Source organism: Oncorhynchus nerka, linkage group LG12, assembly GCF_034236695.1.
Source record: "Oncorhynchus nerka isolate Pitt River linkage group LG12, Oner_Uvic_2.0, whole genome shotgun sequence".
NCBI lineage: Eukaryota > Metazoa > Chordata > Actinopteri > Salmoniformes > Salmonidae > Oncorhynchus > Oncorhynchus nerka.
The window spans coordinates 32,112,183-32,132,955 of NC_088407.1; the positions used below are offsets into that span (position 1 = coordinate 32,112,183).

The 20,773-nt window shown below is 43.8% G+C and overlaps 1 protein-coding gene across 1 annotated transcript; it reads left to right on the forward strand.

Annotated features, from left to right (window-relative positions):
• Positions 1-110: 110 nt before the first annotated feature.
• On the forward strand, positions 111-18,834 carry LOC115138099 (phospholipase A-2-activating protein-like). Its single transcript, XM_029674581.2, has 14 exons — positions 111-344; positions 894-1,087; positions 1,314-1,414; positions 1,590-1,710; positions 2,263-2,430; positions 4,299-4,434; positions 4,669-4,838; positions 13,211-13,362; positions 13,580-13,799; positions 14,072-14,137; positions 14,223-14,294; positions 14,455-14,562; positions 14,774-14,941; positions 18,117-18,834. The coding sequence occupies exons 1-14, from the start codon at positions 196-198 to the stop codon at positions 18,689-18,691; spliced, it is 2,400 nt and encodes a 799-aa protein (XP_029530441.2). The 5' UTR covers positions 111-195; the 3' UTR covers positions 18,692-18,834.
• The last annotated feature ends 1,939 nt before the right edge of the window (positions 18,835-20,773 follow it).

Genomic DNA, 20,773 nt, shown 5'->3' on the forward strand with positions numbered 1-20,773 from the left:
TTATTTGTATGATTTATCTAATACGTATATATAATTGCAAAAAAATAAATGTAATTGTCCCAGCATGCGATCTGAGGTCAAGGTTAATTTTCCTTACTACTTCCGCTTTACTTAACCGGACGATTTCTTCTTGACAAGGGGTGCCTCTTTTCTCTTTAGAAGTTACGATTACAACATTGTGATATTGGTGATACAATGGCATCACCTAACTCATATAAACTAAGCTGCTCCATACCTGGCCATGAAATGGATGTTAGAGGTCTTGCAGCTGCTTTTTTCCCTGACGGAGCCTTTACGTCTGTTTCCAGAGACCGAACCGGAAGGGTCTGGGTACCAAACTCAAGGTACCGCTAGTTAGCTAATTTAGCTTAGCTCAAATGACTATGTTTGTCTTACCATTTTAATGTTGTAAAGATAATCATTTAGCAACCCTTAGCCACACATATATCGATGCCCCTCTCAATATACCATAACTTCAAGGCAAACCAACAAGTCTACTAAAGCATACTAGCTAGCTAACATAATTAGCGTTGTCATTCACTCAACTGAAATGTTCAACCAAACCACACTATGGTCTGGACGTGTGGTTTCACTTCTGATATTTCCCCCCCATTAATAACATTGCCACACAAACTGTACGGGACAAAAACGTGACACAAGCTTTCTAAACTTTGAATGATAATATATGCGCACAAGGTTTCTCTAGGCCATATGGCAAGTATTTTTATAGCTAACAGTAAGCTTTTATATAAAGCTAGTCACTGAAAGAAGCCAGACTGTTCACAATGACTAGATTTGAAACCACATTGTTGCTGTTGTCCTGCTCTGTGTTTTCAATGTAATCAAGTTTAACTTTAAATAGCATATGTTCTGTGTCGTTATTCTCTCTACAGCCCAGACAGGGGTTTCACAGAAATGCATTGTATGACAGGCCATGAGAACTTCGTATCCTGTGTATGCATAATCGCTCCCAGCGACACATATCCTCGGGGACTCATAGCCACAGGTGGAAACGACCACAACATCTGTGTTTTCACACTGGACCAACCACAACCATTGTTCACACTCAAGGGACACAAAAACACAGGTATAGTTGATATACTGTTGATGCAGGTAGCCTAGCAGGTAAGAGCTGGTGGCCAGTATCGAGCCAACTAAGTGAAAAAAATCTGTTGATATGCCTTGAGCAAGGCACTTAATCAAAATTTTTCCTGTAAGTGCTCTGTATAAGAGCTTCTGCTAAATGACTGAAATGTAAATGTAATGCATCATTGTTTAGAAGTAGAAACTGTCCATGTTACGTATGTCCACAGTGTGTGCACTGTCCTCTGGGAAGTTTGGAACACTACTGAGTGGCTCTTGGGACACCACAGCAAAAGTCTGGCTCAACGAGAAGTGCATGATGACCTTACAGGTAAAGTATCTGAGATTTGTCTATAGTGTTTTTGATCAGGGTCATGTTCAGTAGCAAAACGTTTTGCAACATAAAATGAAAATCTGTTCTAATTGGATAAATCTGAAATAGTTTTCTCCCTGCTAAACACAACCCAGGTGAGTGACCATGGTAAATTGTGCTCTTTGTATTGTAGGGACACACAGCAGCAGTGTGGGCGGTGGTCATATTACCTGAACAAGGCCTCATGCTGTCTGGATCAGCTGACAAGACCATCAAGCTGTGGAAGGCTGGACGTTGTGAGAAGACGTTTACAGGTGAGAGATTAATGTACCTGTCGTGGAAATTCTACACAGGGACACTCGATGTCAATCTTAAATTAATAATTATTTATTAACAGCAAGCTGGAGAGGTCGCAGTCAAACTTAGATACATAAAGTACCGGTCTGAAGCGACCTCCGTCAGGGCAGTTCTGTTAGAAATCTCATATACTGCTTACACACACAAGTTATATTTGCATGATTTAGCTTATTCATTATTCATCATTAATTCATCACTAACGTTTGGTTCATGCATGTGACCGACCAATACCTCGCAAGGCTTCTTCTCTCCAAGCTGAGACCTTCAAACTGAGATATCCCTTTCCGTTCTCAAAAAAATGCTCGGGGCGTACTGCCAAATTGCAGATACTGAGAGTGAGGGTTCCTCCCAGGCATGTTCAATCAGGCACTTGCATGAACACAGAAATGTGTTATTAGAAAAGCATAAACATAACATTTTTCATCACACACCCACTACCCACGTTGCCCCCTATAAATATTGTGGCAGTTCTGGGGCCAGACATCACTAAATGTCCTTGTCTATCCCAGGTCATGAGGACTGTGTCAGGGGGCTAGCGGTGGTCAGCGACCTGGAATTCTTGTCCTGTAGCAACGACGCCACTATCAGGAGATGGCTGGTGACTGGAGAATGTGTGCAAGTGTACTACAGCCATACCAACTACATCTACAGCCTGGCCGTTTTCCCTAATGGACAAGGTACAGTATGGACGACTGAACCCTGAGAATCTACTAGTGCCCTGTTTGTGGAACCACTTTGCCCTAGGAAAGTGTGACAATCTGTTGGTGATTCATAGTTTTAGTTATCCGTCCAGGTGTATTGTAATCTATAGGCTGATCTACTCCTACTTAAATGTAGTTGTGTATAATTTGTAAACAGAACCTTTTGTATTGTTATTGGCTGCTTGTCATTTTTTTTTATTCATAGTCGAAAAGATAACTCCTGCACACAAAATACACTGCTCAAAAAAATAAAGGGAACGCTAAAATAACACATCCTAGATCTGAATGAATGAAATATTCTTATTAAATACTTTTTTCTTTACATAGTTGAATGTGCTGACAACAAAATCACACACAAATTATCAATGGAAATCAAATTTATCAACCCATGGAGGTCTGGATTTGGAGTGACACTCAAAATTAAAGTGGAAAACCACACTACAGGCTGATCCAACTTTGATGTAATGTCCTTAAAACAAGTCAAAATGAGGCTCAGTAGTGTGTGTGGCCTCCACGTGCCTGTATGACCTCCCTACAACGCCTGGGCATGCTCCTGATGAGGTGGCGGATGGTCTCCTGAGGGATCTCCTCCCAGACCTGGACTAAAGCATCCGCCAACTCCTGGACAGTCTGTGGTGCAACGTGGCATTGGTGGATGGAGCGAGATGTGCTCAATTGGATTCAGGTCTGGGGAACGGGCGGGCCAGTCCATAGCATCAATGCCTTCCTCTTGCAGGAACTGCTGACACACTCCAGCCAAATTAGGTCTTGCATTAGGAGGAACCCAGGGCCAACCGCACCAGCATATGGTCTCACAAGGGGTCTGAGGATCTCATCTCGGTACCTATTGGCAGTCAGGCTACCTCTGGCGAGCACATGGAGGGCTGTGCGGCCCCCCAAAGAAATGCCACCCCACACCATGACTGCCACCCACCTCCAAACCGGTCATGCTGGAGGATGTTGCAGGCAGCAGAACGTTCTCCACGGCGTCTCCAGACTCTGTCACGTGCTCAGTGTGAACCTGCTTTCATCTGTGAAGAGCACAGTGTCCAGTGGCGAAATTACCAATCTTCTCTGGCAAATGCCAAACGTCCTGCACGGTGTTGGGCTGTAAGCACAACCCCCACCTGTGGATGTCGGGCCCTCATACCACCCTCATGGAGTCTGTTTCTGACCGTTTGAGCAGACACATGCACATTTGTGGCCTGCTGGAGGTCATTTTGCAGGGCTCTGGCAGTGCTCCTCCTTGCACAAAGGCGGAGGTAGCGGTCCTGCTGCTGGGTTGTTGCCCTCCTACGGCCTCCTCCACGTCTCCTGATGTACTGGCCTGTCTCCTGGTAGCGCCTCCATGCTCTGGACACTACGCTGACAGACACAGCAAACCTTCTTGCCACAGCTCGCATTGATGTGTCATTCCTGGATGAGCTGCACTACCTGAGCCACTTGTGTGTGTTGTAGACTCCGTCTCATGCTACCACTAGAGTGAAAGCACCGCCAGCATTCAAAAGGGACCAAAACATCAGCCAGGAAGCATAGGAACTGAGAAGTGGTCTGTGGTCACCACCTGCAGAACTTTATTGGGGGTGTCTTGCTAATTGTCTATAATTTCCACCTGTTGTCTGTTCCATTTGCACAACAGCATGTGAAATGTATTGTCAATCAGTGTTGCTTCCTAAGTGGACAGTTTGATTTTACAGAAGTGTGATTGACTTGGAGTTACATTGTGTTTGTTTAAGTGTTCCCTTTATTTTTTGAGCAGTGTATTATCTCTGCACATTTACCGTGTTGATGTTTCCGTCAGACATTTTTCTAGACAATTGGTTGGTGCTCCCCTCCCTTCTCAGATTTCGTAAGCACAGGAGAGGACCGGACCTTGAGGATATGGAAGCAGGGCGACTGCCAACAGACCATCCGTCTCCCAGCCCAGTCCGTGTGGTGCTGTTGCATCCTGCCTAACGGGGATATAGCTGTGGGCGCCAGGTAAACCCCACTTTCTATTTATTTGTGGCATATGGGCACCAATACTGCTACTCCACCGAAATGATAAACTAAATACAATAATCTTCTCTGTGGTGTATGCTCATACAATATCATGATGCCCCCTCCCTCCTTTTAGCTTCACACAGAGGGTAAACATAGTTGGAAGTGAGGTGAGATCGATATTTCTGATATGACCTTGCTTTTGTGTCACCGGTCGTATTATTTGCCTTACAGTGACGGCCTCATCCGAGTGTTCACTGAGGTGGAAGATCGTATGGCTAGTCCCCAGGACCTCCAGGCCTTCGAGGATGAGCTCTCCAAGACCACCATCGACCCCAAGACAGGGGACCTGGGGGACATCAAGATGGAGGATCTTCCAGGAAGGGAGCACCTCGAGGAGCCTGGTAAATTAATTTGTATCTGCATGTTCTATTATATTATTCCATTCCATTATATACAGTGAGCTCCAATGGTATTGGGACAGTGACAAATGTGTTGTTGTTTTGGCTCTGTACATTGAAATGATACAATGACAATGAGGTTGAAGTGCAGACTGTCAGCTTTAATTTCATCCACATCAGGTTAACTGCACTTTTTGTACATAGTCCTCCCAATATTGGGACAAATTCACCTGTGTATTAAAGTAGTTCAACGTTTAGTATTTGGTCCCATATTCCTAACATGCAATCATTACATCAAGCTTGTGACTCTACAAACTTGTTGGCTGCATTAGCTGTTTGTTTTGGTTGTGTTTCAGATTATTTTGTGAAATGAATGGTACATAATGTATTGTGATGTTGTAGTCACTGTTATTGTGAATAAGGATCTAATATTTTTTTTAAACACTAATACATTAATGTGGATGCTACCATGATTATGGATAGTCCTGAATGAATCGTGAATAATGATGAGTGAGAAAGTTACAGATGCACAAAGATCATACCCCCAAGACATGCTAACCTCTCAGCATTACTATAACAGGGCAGGTTAGCATTTTATATCATACCCCCACGACATGCTAACCTCTCGCCATTACAGTAACAGGGGAGGGTAGCTTTTTGGGGGGGGGTTATGATATTTGTGCCAAATCCAAAGTTCTGGAGTACAGAGCCATAACAAAAACCAAATGTGTCACTGTCCCAATTCTTTGAGCTCCATGTACTAGAGGTCGACCAATTATGATTTTTCAACGCCGATACCGATTATTGGAGGACCAAAACACTGATACCAATTAATCGGCCAATTTTTATTTAAATTTTTTTTAAAACATTTTATTTGTAATAATGACAATTACAACAATACTGAATGAACACTTATTTTAACTTAATATATAATACATCAATAAAATCAATTTAGCCTCAAGTAAATAATGAAACATGTTCAATTTGGTTTAAATAATGCAAAAACAAAGTGTTGGAGAAGAAAGTGAAAGTGCAATATGTGCTATGTAAGAAAGCTAACGTTTCAGTTCCTTGCTGAGAACATGAAAGCTGGTGGTTCCTTTTAACACGAGTCTTCAATATTCCCAGGTAAGAAGTTTTAGGTTGTAGTTATTATAGAAATTGTAGGACTATTTCCCTCTATACCATTTGTATTTCATTAACCTTTGACTATTGGATGTTCTTATAGGCACTTTAGTATTGCCAGTGTAACAGTATAGCTTCCGTCCCTCTCCTCGCTCCTCCCTGGGCTCGAACCAGGAACACAACGACAACAGCCACTCTCGAAGCAGTGCTAACTAGCTAGCCATTTCACTTCGGTTACACCAGCCTCACCTCGGGAGTTGATAGGCTTGAAGTCATAAACAGCGCAATGCTTGACGTACAACGAAGAGCTGCTGGCAAATGGCACGAAAGTGCTGTTTGAATGAATGTTTACGCGCCTGCTTCTGCCGATCACTGCTCAGTCAGATACTTAGATACTTGTATGCGTGTATGATCAGTCAGATTATACGCAACGCAGGACACGCTAGATAATATCTAGTAATATCATCAACCATGTGTAGTTAACTAGTGATTATGATTGATTGTTTTTTTAAAGATAAGTTTAATGCTAGCTAGCAACTTACTTTGGCTTACTGCATTCGCGTTACAGGCAGTCTCCTTGTGGAGTGCAACAAGAGGCAGGTCGTTATTGCGTTGGACTAGTTAACTGTAAGGTTGCAAGATTGGCTCCCCTGAGCTGACAAGGTGAAAATCTGTCGTTCTGCCCCTGAAGGAGGCAGTTAAGGCCGTCATTGAAAATAAGAATGTGTTCTTAACTGACTTGCCTAGTTAAATAAAGATTAAATAAAGGTGTAAAAAAATAAAATAATAATCAGCAAAATCGTTATGTTATGAAAACTTCAAATCGGCCCTAATTAATCGTCCGACCTCTACAATGTACAGTCATGGCCAAAAGTTTTGAGAATGAAACAAATATTTATTTTCACAAAGGTTGCTGCATCAGTGTCTTTCGATATTTTTGTCAGAAAATTTAGTTACTATGGAATACTGAAGTATAATTACAAAAATTTCATAAGTGTCAAAGGCTTTTATTGACAATTACATGAAGTTGATGCAAAGAGTCAACATTTGCAGTGTTGACCCTTTTTTTTTTTTCAAGAACTCTGCAATCCTCACTGGCATGCTGTCAATTAACTTCTGGGCCACATCCTGACTGATGTGATGGCAGCCCATTCTTGCATAATCAATGCTTGGAATTTGTCAGAATTTATGGGTTTTTGTTTGTCCACCCGCCTCTTGAGGATTGACCAAGTTCTCAATGGGATTACGGTCTGGGGAGTTTCCTGGCCATGGACCCAAATATCGATGTTTTGTTCCCCGAGCCACTTAATTATTTATCACTTTTGCCTTATAGCAAGGTGCTCCATCATGCTGGAAAAGGCATTGTTCATCACCAAACTGTTCCTGGATGATTGGGAGAAGTTGCTCTCGGAGGATGTGTTGGTACCATTCTTTATTCATGGCTCTGTCTTGAGTGAGCCCACTCCCTTGGCTGAGAAGCAACCCCACACATGAATGGTCTTAGGATGCTTTACTGTTGCCATGACACAGGGCCGATGGTAGCGCTCACCTTCTCTTCTCCGGACAAGCTTTTTTCTGGATGCCCCAAACAATCTGAAAGGGGATTCATCAGAGAAAATGACTTTGCCGCAGTCCAATCCCTGTACCTTTTGCAGAATATTAGTCTGTCCCTGATGTTTTTCCTGGAGAGAAGTGGCTTCTTTGCTGCCCTTCTTGACACCAAGCCATCCTCAAAGTCTTTGCCTCACTGTGCGTGCAGATGCACTCACTCCTGCCTGCTGCCATTCCTGAGCAAGCTCTGTACTGGTGGTGCCCCGATCCCGCAGCTGAATCAACTTTAGGAGATGGTCCTGGCGCTTGCTGGACTTTATTGGGCGCCTTCTTCACAACAATTGAACCGCTCTCCTTGAAGTTCTTGATGATGCGATAAATGGTTGATTTAGGTGCAATCTTACTGTCAGCAATATCCTTGCCTGTGAAGCCCTTTATGTTTAAAGCAATGATGATGGTACGTGTTTCCTTACAGGTAACCATGGTTGACAGAGGAAGAATCATTATTCCAAGCACCACCCTCCTTTTGAAGCTTCCAGTCTGTTATTCGAACTCAATCAGCATGACAGAGTGATCTCCAGCCTTGTCCTCGTCAACACTCACACTTGTGTTAACGAAAGAATCACTGACATGATGTCAGCTGGTTCTTTTGTGGCCGGGCTGAAATGCAGTGGAAATGTTTTTGGGGGATTCAGTTAATTTGCATAGCAAAGAGGGACTTTGCAATTCATCTGGTCACTATTCATAACATTCTGGAGTATTTGCAAATTGCCATCATACAAACTGAGGCAGACTTTGTGAAAATTAATATTTTTGTCATTCTCAAAACTTTTGGCCACGACTATGTATTAATATTTACAGTCGGGTCCAAAATTATTGGCACCGTTGATAAAGATAAGCAAAAAATACTGAATTAAATAATACAAATAGCTACAGTGCCTTCAGAAAGTATTCACACCATTTGACTTTTTCCACATTTTGTTGAGTTACAGCAAAGAGCCTGAATAAGTCCAGGAGTAAAAATGTCATGGACTCACTTTGTCTGCAATAATAGTGTTTAACATGATTGTTCAATGACTACCTCATCTCTGTATCCACACAAACAATTATCTCTAAGGTCCTTCAGTCGAGCAGTGAATTTCAAACACAGAAACCCTGACAAAGACCAGGGAGGTTTTCCAATGCTTCGCAAAGAAGGGCACCTATTGGTATATTGTTTTTTTATTAATACCCGACATTGAATATCCCTTTGATCATGGTGAAGTTATTAATTAGTCTTTGGATGGTGTATCAATACACCCAGTCATAACAAAGATACAAGCGTTTTTCCTAACTCAGTTGCCGAAGAGGAAGGAAACCGCTTCGGGATTTCACTTTAAAACAGTTACAGGGTTTAATGTGATAGGAGAAAACCAAGGATGGAACAACATTGTAGTTAATTCACAATACTAACCTAATTGGCAGTGAAAAGGAACCCTGTACAAAAATAAATATTCCAAAACATGCATCAAGGCACTAAAGTAACACTGTGAACAATTTGGCAATTCAATTTTTGTCCTGAATTGAAAGTGTTATATTTGATTTGCCCCAAACATATTACTGAGTACCACTCTCCATATTTTCAAGCATAGTGGTGGCTGCATCATGTTATGTGTATGCTTGTAATCATTAAGGACTGGGGAGTTTTTCAGGATAAAAAAAAAAATGGAATGGAGCTAAGCACAGGCAAAAACACAAGGCCAAACATACACTGGAGCTGCTTACCAAGAAGACAGTAAATATTCCTGAGTGACTGAGACAATTCTTGACTGAAATCTACGGCAAGACTGAAAAATGGTTGTCTAGCAATGATCAACAACCAATTTGAAAGAGCTTGAAGCATTTTTAAAAGAATGGGCAAATGTTGCACAATCCATGTGTGGAAAGCTCTTAAAGACTTACCCAGAAAGACTCACAGCTGCAATTGCTACCAAAGGTGCTTCTACAAAGTATTGACTCAGTGGTGTAAATAGTTTATTTTATGCATTTAATTTGCAAACATTTCTAAAACTATATTTTGGGGTATTGTGTGTAGATGGGTGAGGAAATAATATTGACACATATACCAATACGGTGAATGAGTTTATCAGGATGTGCATAGATGTTTTACCTACTGTGACTATTAAAACCTACCCCAACCAGAAGTTGTGGATGTATGGGAGCATTTGCGCAAAACTACAGTGTAGTTATTCCCTCTGCAAAGCATCAAGCAGGCTAAACGTCAGTATAGGGACAAAGTTGAGTCCCAGTTCAACGACTCAAGACACGAGACAGATGTGGCAGGGTCTACAGACAATCAGATTATAAAAGGACAGCCAGCCACATCGCGGACACTGACGTCTTGCTTCCGGACAGGCTGAACACCTTCTTCGCTTGCTTTGAGGATAATAGTGCCACCGACGCGGCCCGCTATCAAGGACTGTGGGCTCTCCGGAGCCGGAGTAAGACATTTAAGCGTGTTAAACTTTGCAAGGCTGCCGGCCCAGATGGTATCCCTAGCCGCTTCCTCAGAGCATGCGCTGACCAGCTGGCTGGTGTGTTTACAGATATATTCAATCTCTCCCTATCCCAGTCTGTTGTCCCCACATGCTTCAAGATGGCCACCGTTGTCCCTGTACCTAAAAAAGCAAAGGAAATTAAACAAAATGACTATCGCCCCATAGCACTCACCTCTGTCATCAGGAAGTGCTTTGAGAGACTAGTCAAGGATCATATCACCTCCACATTACCTGCCACCCTAGACCCACTTCAATTTGCTTACTGCCCCAATAGATCAACAGACGATGCAATTGCCCCACCACACTTCACACTGCCCTGTCCATTCTATACAAGAGGCATACCTATGTAAGAATGCTGTTCATTGACTATAGCTCAGCATTCAACACCATAGTTCCCTCCAAGCTCATCATCAAGCTCGAGGCCCTGGGTCTGAACCCTGCCCTGTGCAACTGGGTCCTGGACTTCCTGACGGGTCGCCCCCAGGTGGTGAAAGTAGGAAACGCCTCTGCCCTGATCCTTAACACACAAGGGTGGGTGCTCAGCCCCACCCTGTACTCCTTGTTCACCTTTGACTGCGTGGCCACAAGCACCTCCAACTCAATCATCAAGTTTGCAGACGACACAACAGTAGTAGGCTTGATGACCAACAACTATGAGACAGCCTACAGTGAAGAGGTGAGGGCTCTGGGAGTGTGGTGCCAGGAAAATAACCTCTCACTCAACGTCAACAGAACTAAGGAGATGATCGTGGACTTGAGGAAACAGCAGAGGGAGCATCCCCCTATCCACATCGATGGGACACCAGTGGAGAAGGTGGAAAGCTTCAAGTTCCTCGGCGTACACATCACTGACAAACTGAAATGGTCCGCCCACACAGACAGTGTGGTGAAGGCGCAACAGAGCCACTTCAACCTCAGGAGGCTGAAGAAATTTGGCTTAACACCTAAAACACTCCCAAACTTTTACAGATGCACAATTGAGAGCATCCTGTCAGGCTGTATCACCGCCTGGTAAGGCAACTGCACTGCGGTCTGCCCAACGTATTACCGGTGGCAAACTTCCCGCCCTCCTGAAGACCAACAGCACCTGATGCCATAGAAAGGCCAAAAAGATAAAGGACATCAACCACCCGAGCCACTGCCTGTTCACCCCACTACCATCCAGAAGGCCAGGTCAGTACAGGTGCATCAAAGCTGGGACCGAGAGACAGAAGATGTTTTTCAATCTCAAGGCCATCAGACTGCTAAACAGCCATCACTAGCACACCAGAGGCGGCTGCCTGTAGACATAGATATTAGGAATCACTGGCCACTTTTAGGAATAGATCACTAGCCACTTTAATAATATTTCCGTATCTAGCATTACTCATCTCTTATGTATAAACTGCACTCCACACTATTCTACGGCATCTTAGTCACTTAAATTGTGTTTCCATATTGCATCAGCCATTTCATTTGTGTATACTGTATTGTATTCTTTACTATACCACTGACTGTTAAACAGCCATCACTAGCACATCAGAGGCAGCTGCCTATAGACATAGATTAGGTATAGACATAGATTAGGAATCACTGGCCACTTTAAGGAAATGAAACACTAGCCACTAACAATGTCTCCGTTTCTTGTATTACACATCTCATATGGATAAACTGTACTCTATACTATTCTACAGTATCTTAGTCACTTTAATTGTGTGTAAATATTGTATCACCCATCTCATATGTATTTACTGTATTCTATACTATGCCACTGTATCTAAGCACAAGCATTTCGCTACATCCGCAATAACATCTGCTAAACACGTTTGTGTGACCAATAAATTTGATTTGGGTGAGAGAAAAACATTTTGGAATTCCATCTGTAACAACAAAATGTGGAATAAGTCGAGGGGTATGAATATTTTCTACTAATACAATTGCTCAGAGATAGACATTTTGTTTTAACAAGAAAAATAAATCTCTAAAAGATAGGTTTCAAAATTGTCACGCCGGTTTTCAATACCTCACCTTGTGAGGTGTGCATGGCCAAAGAGCTCCATTTTCATGTCATCAAACTAATGTAAGCGCCTATGCCTGGAGTTCTATTTTCATGTCATCAAACTAACGTAAGAGCCTATGCCTGGAGTTTTCAAAACGGCATTGGCACTTGGATTGGAACCTGCGCTATGGTCAGATGACATACAGCTCTTTGGCCACACACACCAGTGGTGGGCTTTGCGTTGAAAAAGATGCATAAGCAGATAAGAACCCCATTCCTACTGTGACATACGGTGCTGGATCTTTGAATGTATGGGGTTATTTTGCTTCCACTGGTCCTGGGGCCCTTGTTAAGGTCAACCTCATCATGAACTTTACCCAGTACCAGGAGAGTTTTGACAAAAACCTGGTTGCCTCTGCCAGGAGGCTGAAACTGGGCCGCAAGTGGATCTTCCAGCAAGACAATAATACCAAGCACACAACAAAATCCACAAAGAAATGGTTCATTGACCACAATATCAATATTTTGCCATGGCAATCTCAGTCTTCTGACTTGAACCACATTTGAAAACCTGTGGTTAAACATATGGTAGTCTATAAGTGCAGATGAAGGATATCAAGGATCTGGAAAGATTTTGTATGGAGGAATGGTGTAAGATCCTTGCCAATCTCATTATTGTTATCCTTGCAAGGTGATGTATTGAAAACAGGGGTGCCAATAATTTGACCCCTGTCTTTTTTTCTCAAAAAGTAAACACTCTTTTGCTGAGCAACTGAATGAGTATAAAATGTCATTTTCACCCCCCAAAAAATGCATACAATATACTCAGTATTTGTATTTAATTTATAGTATATTTTGCTTTTCTTTATTGAGGGTGCCAATAACTTTGGACCTGACTGTATATATTCAATTAATAGAAACTATAAAGACATTACATGCACAGAATCACTCATTGGATATAGTTTAGAATCACTCATTGGATATAGTTTTTTGCACCTACAGTCCATGGTCACTGACATCTTACTTGAATGATCAATTTATTTGACCAATCGTCAAGCTTTAGTAAAACCTGCACAACTAAAAACCACAGATGCACATGAAAGTGGAGTAATCCAGATAACATCCTTGTTGTATTGTAGTGCAGAGAGTATGATTACACATTAAGATGCCTGTTTGTCTCCCAGGGAACCGGGACGGCCAGACACGGCTTATCAAAGAGGGCCAGAACGTGGAGGCGTACCAGTGGAGCGTGGCTGACAGCCGCTGGATGAAGATTGGAGATGTGGTGGGAGGGTCCAACCAGCAGACCTCCAAGAAAGTCAACTATGAGGGGAAGGTGAGGTGCACCCCAACATTGGGTGAATGGTGATAACGATAGATAATTTTCCTCAGAGGGAAATGATTGTACACTGTGCTAAAATAAAATCAATGTCCAATGTACAGACGCAAGGCACATTATTCACAAGTGATTTCATCTACACTTAACTGAAGCGAGCTGTCACACAGTGAATCTCTCAACACAGGTCCAAGCCATCTTCTGAATGATTTTCCAGGAGTACGACTTTGTCTTCACCATCGACATCAACGAGGGTGGCCCGTCCATGAAGCTGCCCTACAACGTGACAGACGACCCCTGGCTGACAGCCCACAACTTCCTGCAGAAGAACGAGCTCAGCCCCATGTTCCTGGACCAGGTGGCCAACTTCATCATCGAAAACACCAAAGGACACACCTTGGGAGCCGCCGCGCCCAGCGCTGCTGACCCATTCACTGGTAGGGCCACTGAACCATCTTCATACTATATATTGGCTGCTACATTACATTTTTAGATTCTTAACACACAACGGCCCAGCCTAGTAGTATCAACCCGTTCACTGGTAGGGCCGACTGGCCATTTTCAGTCTATAGGGTGATTGTTCCCTTTTCTAACACACAGTGATCAAAGTTAACGTAATATTTGAAATAGACAGGTCATGGAAATTCAAATTGAGTTTAGAATACCACACTAACTATTTTCACCCTGCTTTTATCATGTTCACCATTAGGCTCAGGCCGATACATTCCTGGAGCTGCTGACAACAGAGCAGGCTTTGGGGCTGACCCCTTCACAGGTAAATAAACACAAATATACTTTTCTTGTACATTTCAGTTTGCGGACATGCTGTTCTAATACATTTATTATGACGTTTTCCCCAGGCACTGGGCGGTACATCCCAGGATCGGGGACTCCTACAGGGGCTCCGGTGGGCGTGGCAGACCCCTTCACAGGTTAGTCACTATAGCAACTCCTTCAACGTCAAGGGTTTAATCGGAGGTTGCATTAACACTCAAATGTGTTTTTACCCCACAAATGACATGTAAAAGACAACCCAATATCACTGCTAAAGGGGTAGGACTAACACTTCTACCCCCCCTCTTGTCCTCCCAGGTGAGGGTGCCTACTCCTCGGCTGCCTCGAGGCAGACCTCCACAAACATCTACTTTCCAAAAACGGACGGTGTGACCTTCGAGCAGGCTAACGCCACACAGATAATGGGTAACCACTGAACAAAACATGATTTTTTTTATACTTTACAAGCAGTAATAATCAGTGTCTACTAAAACTGATCAACCAGCACTGTCGCTGAACTGAAATAATGTGGATAGCCATATGGAAACCTTACTACAGTAAATACATACTGGGTATTATAAAGTGTCTGTTTCATTCTCAATGGCATCTCTTTTTAATAACTTTGCCTTTTCACCAGCCAAGCTGAAGGAGCTGAATGGTGGGGCCCCTGGGGAATACAGGCTGTCTGAGGAGGTCCTGGAGAGCCTGGAGAAACTGCTGGTGTCTGTCTGTAACCCCTGCGCCACAGAGCAGCCCACCACAGAGCAGATCAGCCTGCTCTGGAAGACCTCCCACTGGCCAGAAGGTAGGCTAACACACATCTTGGGCAGGATTTGGGTTTATCCCACTAGACCAGTACAGAGGTGAGCAATTCTGATCCTGGCGAGCTGCAATGTGTGCAGGCTTTTGCTTCCAGTCACTAGCAAACTGATTTATAGTGAACAAAAATATAAACGCAACATATAAAGTGTTGGTGCCATGTTTCATGAGCTTAAATAAAAGATCCCAGAAATGTTCCATTTGCACAAAAATATTATTTCTGTAAAATGTTGTGTACAAATGTGTTTACATCCCTGTTAATGAGCACTTCTCCTTTGCCAAGATAATCCATCCACCTGACAGGTGTGGCATATCAAGAAGCTCATTTAACAGCATGATCATTACACGGGTGCACCTTGTGCGGGGGACAATAAAAGTCCACTTAAATGTGCAGTTTTGTCACACAAAACAATGCCACAGATGTCTCAAGTTTTGAGGGAGTGTGCAATTGGCATACTGACTGCAGGAATGTCCATCAGGGCTGTTGCCAGAGAATTTAATGTTAATTTCTCTACCATAAGCCACCTCAAATGTAATTTTTGGCAGTATGTCCAACCGCGGACCACACCAGCCCAGGACCTACAGATCCATCCTTTTCACCTGCGGGATCATCTGAGATGAGCCACCAGGAAAGCTGATGAAACTGTGGGTTTGCACAACCAAAGAATTACTGCACAAACTGTCAGAAACCGTCTCAGGGAAGCTCATCTGCATGCTCGTCGTCCTCACCAAGGTCTTGACCTGACTGTAGTTCTGCTTCAGTGGGCAAATGCTTACCTTCGATGGCCACTGGCATGCTGGAGAAGTGTGCTCTTAGTGGATGAATCCCAGTTTCAACTGTAGTTATTGTGACAGGGTAGGAACCAAAATGTTGACAAGTGTTTCCAATAGGGCCCTATAATCTTTGGGTACATCTTAGAACTTCATGTAGTTAACATATTCTTGCTTTGCGCATTTGATTTAGAAGATACTGTCACGCAAAAAACAAGCAGATGTAGGTCTATACCATCACTTGTATTATCAGACTGTATAGCTACAGGCTCTGTCGCAGCTGGCCGTGACCGGGAGACACACAGGGCAGCGCACAATTGGCCCAGCTTCGTCCGGGTTAGGGGAGGGTTTGGCTGGCAGGGATGTCCTTGTCCCATCGCGCACTAGCGACTCCTGTGGCGGGCCGTGTGCAGTGCACGCCGACACTGTTTCCTCCGACACATTGGTGCTTCTGGGTTAAGTGGGCATTGTGTCAAGAAGCAGTGCGGCTTGGTTGGGTTGCGTTTCGGAGGAAGCACAGCTCTCGACCTTCGCGTCTCCCGAGTTCGTGCGTGAGTTGCAGCTATGAGACAAGGCTGTAACTACCAATTGGATACCACGAACGTGGGAAGAAAAAGGGGTTAAAAAAACTGATAGTTTAATTATGGAACGCTAGTGGATTTATGTGCAGCATTGACCATGCAGCGCTCTTGCCCAGTCATGTGAAGTCGGTAGATTAGAGCCTATTTTTTTTTTTTTTATTTCACCTTTATTTAACCAGGTAGGCTAGTTGAGAACAAGTTCTCATTTGCAACTGCGACCTGGCCAAGATAAAGCATAGCAGTGTGAACAGACAACACAGAGTTACACATGGAGTAAACAATTAACAAGTCAATAACACAGTAGAAAAAAAAGGGGGAGTCTATATACAATGTGTGCAAAAGGCATGAGGAGGTAGGCGAATAATTACAATTTTGCAGATTAACACTGGAGTGATAAATGATCAGATGGTCATGTACAGGTAGAGATATTGGTGTGCAAAAGAGCAGAAAAGTAAATAAATAAAAACATTATAAAAACAGTATGGGAATGAGGTAGGTGAAAATGGGTGGGCTATTTACCAATAGACTATGTACAGCTGCAGCGATCGGTTAGCTGCTCAGATAGCTGATGTTTGAAGTTGGTGAGGGAGATAAAAGTCTCCAACTTCAGCGATTTTTGCAGTTCGTTCCAGTCACAGGCAGCAGAGTACTGGAACGAAAGGCGGCCAAATGAGGTGTTGGCTTTAGGGATGATCAGTGAGATACACCTGCTGGAGCGCGTGCTACGGATGGGTGTTGCCATCGTGACCAGTGAACTGAGATGAGGCGGAGCTTTACCTAGCATGGACTTGTAGATGACCTGGAGCCAGTGGGTCTGGCGACGAATATGTAGCGAGGGCCAGCCGACTAGAGCATACAAGTCGCAGTGGTGGGTGGTATAAGGTGCTTTAGTGACAAAACGGATGGCACTGTGATAGACTGCATCCAGTTTGCTGAGTAGAGTGTTGGAAGCCATTTTGTAGATGACATCGCCGAAGTCGAGGATCGGTAGGATAGTCAGTTTTACTAGAGTAAGCTTGGCGGCGTGAGTGAAGGAGGCTTTGTTGCGGAATAGAAAGCCGACTCTTGATTTGATTTTCGATTGGAGATGTTTGATATGAGTCTGGAAGGAGAGTTTGCAGTCTAGCCAGACACCTAGGTACTTATAAATGTCCACATATTCAAGGTCGGAACCATCCAGGGTGGTGATGCTAGTCGGGCATGCGGGTGCAGGCAGCGATCGGTTGAAAAGCATGCATTTGGTTTTACTAGCGTTTAAGAGCATTTGGAGGCCACGGAAGGAGTGCTGTATGGCATTGAAGCTCGTTTGGAGGTTAGATAGCACAGTGTCCAATGACGGGCCGAAAGTATATAGAATGGTGTCGTCTGCGTAGAGGTGGATCAGAGAATCGCCCGCAGCAAGAGCAACATCATTGATATATACAGAGAAAAGAGTCGGCCCGAGAATTGAACCCTGTGGCACCCCCATAGAGACTATTGAATTCATTTCAATTGACTGATTTCCTTATTTGAACTGTAACTCAGTAAAAATCTTTTATAATTGTTGCATGTTGCGTTTATATTGTTGTTCAGTATAGTCAAGCAATTATGGTCAGGTGTGTTGGAGTGGACTGCAAGCCCCCAGCACTGGTATTGCCCACTCTTGCACTTTACCCTCTGATGTCCTGATAAGCATTTGATTGTTTTTAGAATAAAAGGCCCTATCGGCCTTTTCAAGTATGTGAAACCTTTGCACATTACAATAATTGAACATATGGTAATGTACCATTTTCATTGAGCTGTGATCACCTGTTCTCTCCTGTCCTGCAGACATAGTCTTCCCTGTCCTGGACATCCTGCGGCTGGCGGTGCGCCACCCGCAGGTCAACGACAGCCTGTGCGGTGGCGACGCGGATGATGGCGTGGCGCTCTGCAACCACCTGCTGAGCCTGATGAAGCCTCAGGGTCGGCCAGCCAATCAGATGCTGGCATTGCGGACACTGTGCAACTGCTTCAGTGGCTGGCGAGGCCGGGCCCTCCTATTGGCCCAACGGGAGGCTGTCCTGTCCCACGCCGCCGACCTCTGCTCTGTTTGCAACAAGAACATTCACATCGCCCTCGCGACTCTCGTTCTCAACTACGCTGGCTCACTCCACGGCCAGCCCGACCTGGAGGCCAAGGCCCAGTGCCTGTCGGTGGCCAGCGCGGCACTGGAGTCGGTGCAGGACAAGGAGGCAGTGTTCAGGCTCCTGGTGGCTCTGGGGACCACAGTGGCCTCTGACCAGACAGCCCAGGACCTGGCCAAGTCACTGGGGGTCATGTCACAGATCGCCAAGTACACCTCGGTCACCGACCCGGCCAAGGTCGGCGAGTGCTGCCAGCTGGTTTTAAAAGAACTGCAGTGATCTGATTTCCTGTGACTTAAAACACACGGGTTTCCCCTTTCCTCTCCTTATATTATTACTAGTCTCTGTTCAAGTGTTTAATTGACTTTTGAGACTATTGGATTGCATGTGCTGCAATAAACATATGTACAAATTGGATCTTTCATGAAGCCTGACTTGTCTTTATTAATTATAAATGGAGTTGGTGAGAAAGTAGAAATAGTGAAATGAGGCACATTTCTAATGCTTTGAAACTGTCCATGTCATGTATATGCAGTGTGTACTCTGTCCTCTGACGTTTGGAACACTACTTACTAGCTCATGACCTTACAGATAAAGTGACTTTTCTAACTTTGATCTGGGTTATGTTCAGTAGGGCTCACTGTAGCAAAACCTTTTGGATAAGTGTAAACTTTTTCTCCCTACTGAACACAACCCAGGTGAGTGACCATGGCAAGTTGTGCTCTTTGTATTGTAGGGACACACAGCAGCAGTGTGGGCGGTGGTCATATTACCTGAACAAGGCCTCATGCTGTCTGGATCAGCTGACAAGACCATATGGAATCCTGGATGTTTACAGGTGAAAGAAATCACCCACTAACCACAGTGACCTTTATAAATATTGTGGCAGTTCTGGGGCCAGATATCACTGAATATCTTTGTTAGAGAGACATATCATACCCCCAAGACATGCTAACCATTACAATAACGGGAGGTTAGCATTTTTTGGGAAGGTATGATATTTGTCCTGTAACTTCCTCACTAATCATGATTCATTCTCAGGACTATCTGTAATCATGGTACCATTCACATTAATGTAGAAGTGTTTTGAAACATATTCTTATAGACAATAAAAGTAACTCAAATGGCACAATACATTATTTGCCATTAATTTCTGGCACAAAATAATCTGAAACACAACTAAAACAAACAGCAAATGCATCCAACAAATGTGTAGAGTCACAAGCTTGATGTAATCATTGCGTGCTATGCATATCTTTTTCATTTGTCAGGTCGCAATTGTAAATTAGAACTTGTTCTCAACTTGCCTACCTGGTTAAATAAAGGATGGGACCAAATACTAAACTTTTGACTACTTTAATACACAAGTAAATGTGTCCCAATACTTTTGGTCCACTAAAATGAGGTACTATGTACAAAAGGTGCTGCAATTTCTAAACGGTTCACCGATGTGGATGAAAATACCCTCGAATTAAAGCTGACAGTCTGTACTTTGACCTCGTTGTATCGTATTTCAAATGCAAAGTGCTGGATTACAGAGCCTAAACAACCAGAAATGTGTCACTGTCCCAATACCTTTGGAGTTCACTATGTACTGATACATCAACAGTCAGGTCAAAAATGATTGCCACCCTTGATAAAATGAGCAAAAAGGACTATAAAATAATACAAATACTGAGCTATATTGTATGCAAACAAAACATGGGAAATTTATATTTTATACACAATTGCTCAGAGAAAGAAATGTTTAAAAAGAAATCATTCAAATTATTGGCACCCCTGTTTTCAATACCTCACCTTGCGATGATAATGACCCTGAGTCTTTTTCTAAAATGTTTTTATGAGATTGGACAACACAATGGCAGGGAGGCCGGGCCTTCCTATTGGCCCAACGGGAGGCTGTCCTGTCCCACGCCGCCGACCACTGCTCTGTTTGCAACAAGAACATTCACATCGCCCTCGCGACTCTCGTTCTCAACTACGCCGGCTCACTCCACGGCCAGCCCGACTTGGAAGCCAAGGCCCAGTGTCTGCCGGTGGCCAGCGCGGCACTGGAGTCGGTGCACCTTGTGCTGGGGATAATAAAAGGGCACTCTAAATTGCGCCGTTTTGTCTCACAACACTACCACAGCTATCTCGAATTTTGAGGGAGCGTACAATTGGCATACAGACTGCAGGAATGTCCACCAGAGCTTTTGACAGAGAATTGAATGTTCATTTCTCTACCCTAAGCTGCCTCCTACGTTGTTTTAGGGAATTTGGCAATACGCTCAACCAGCCTGACAACCGCAGACCACGTGTTTGGCATCACGTGGGCGGTTTGTTGATGTCAACATTGTGAACAGAGTGCCCCACAACAAA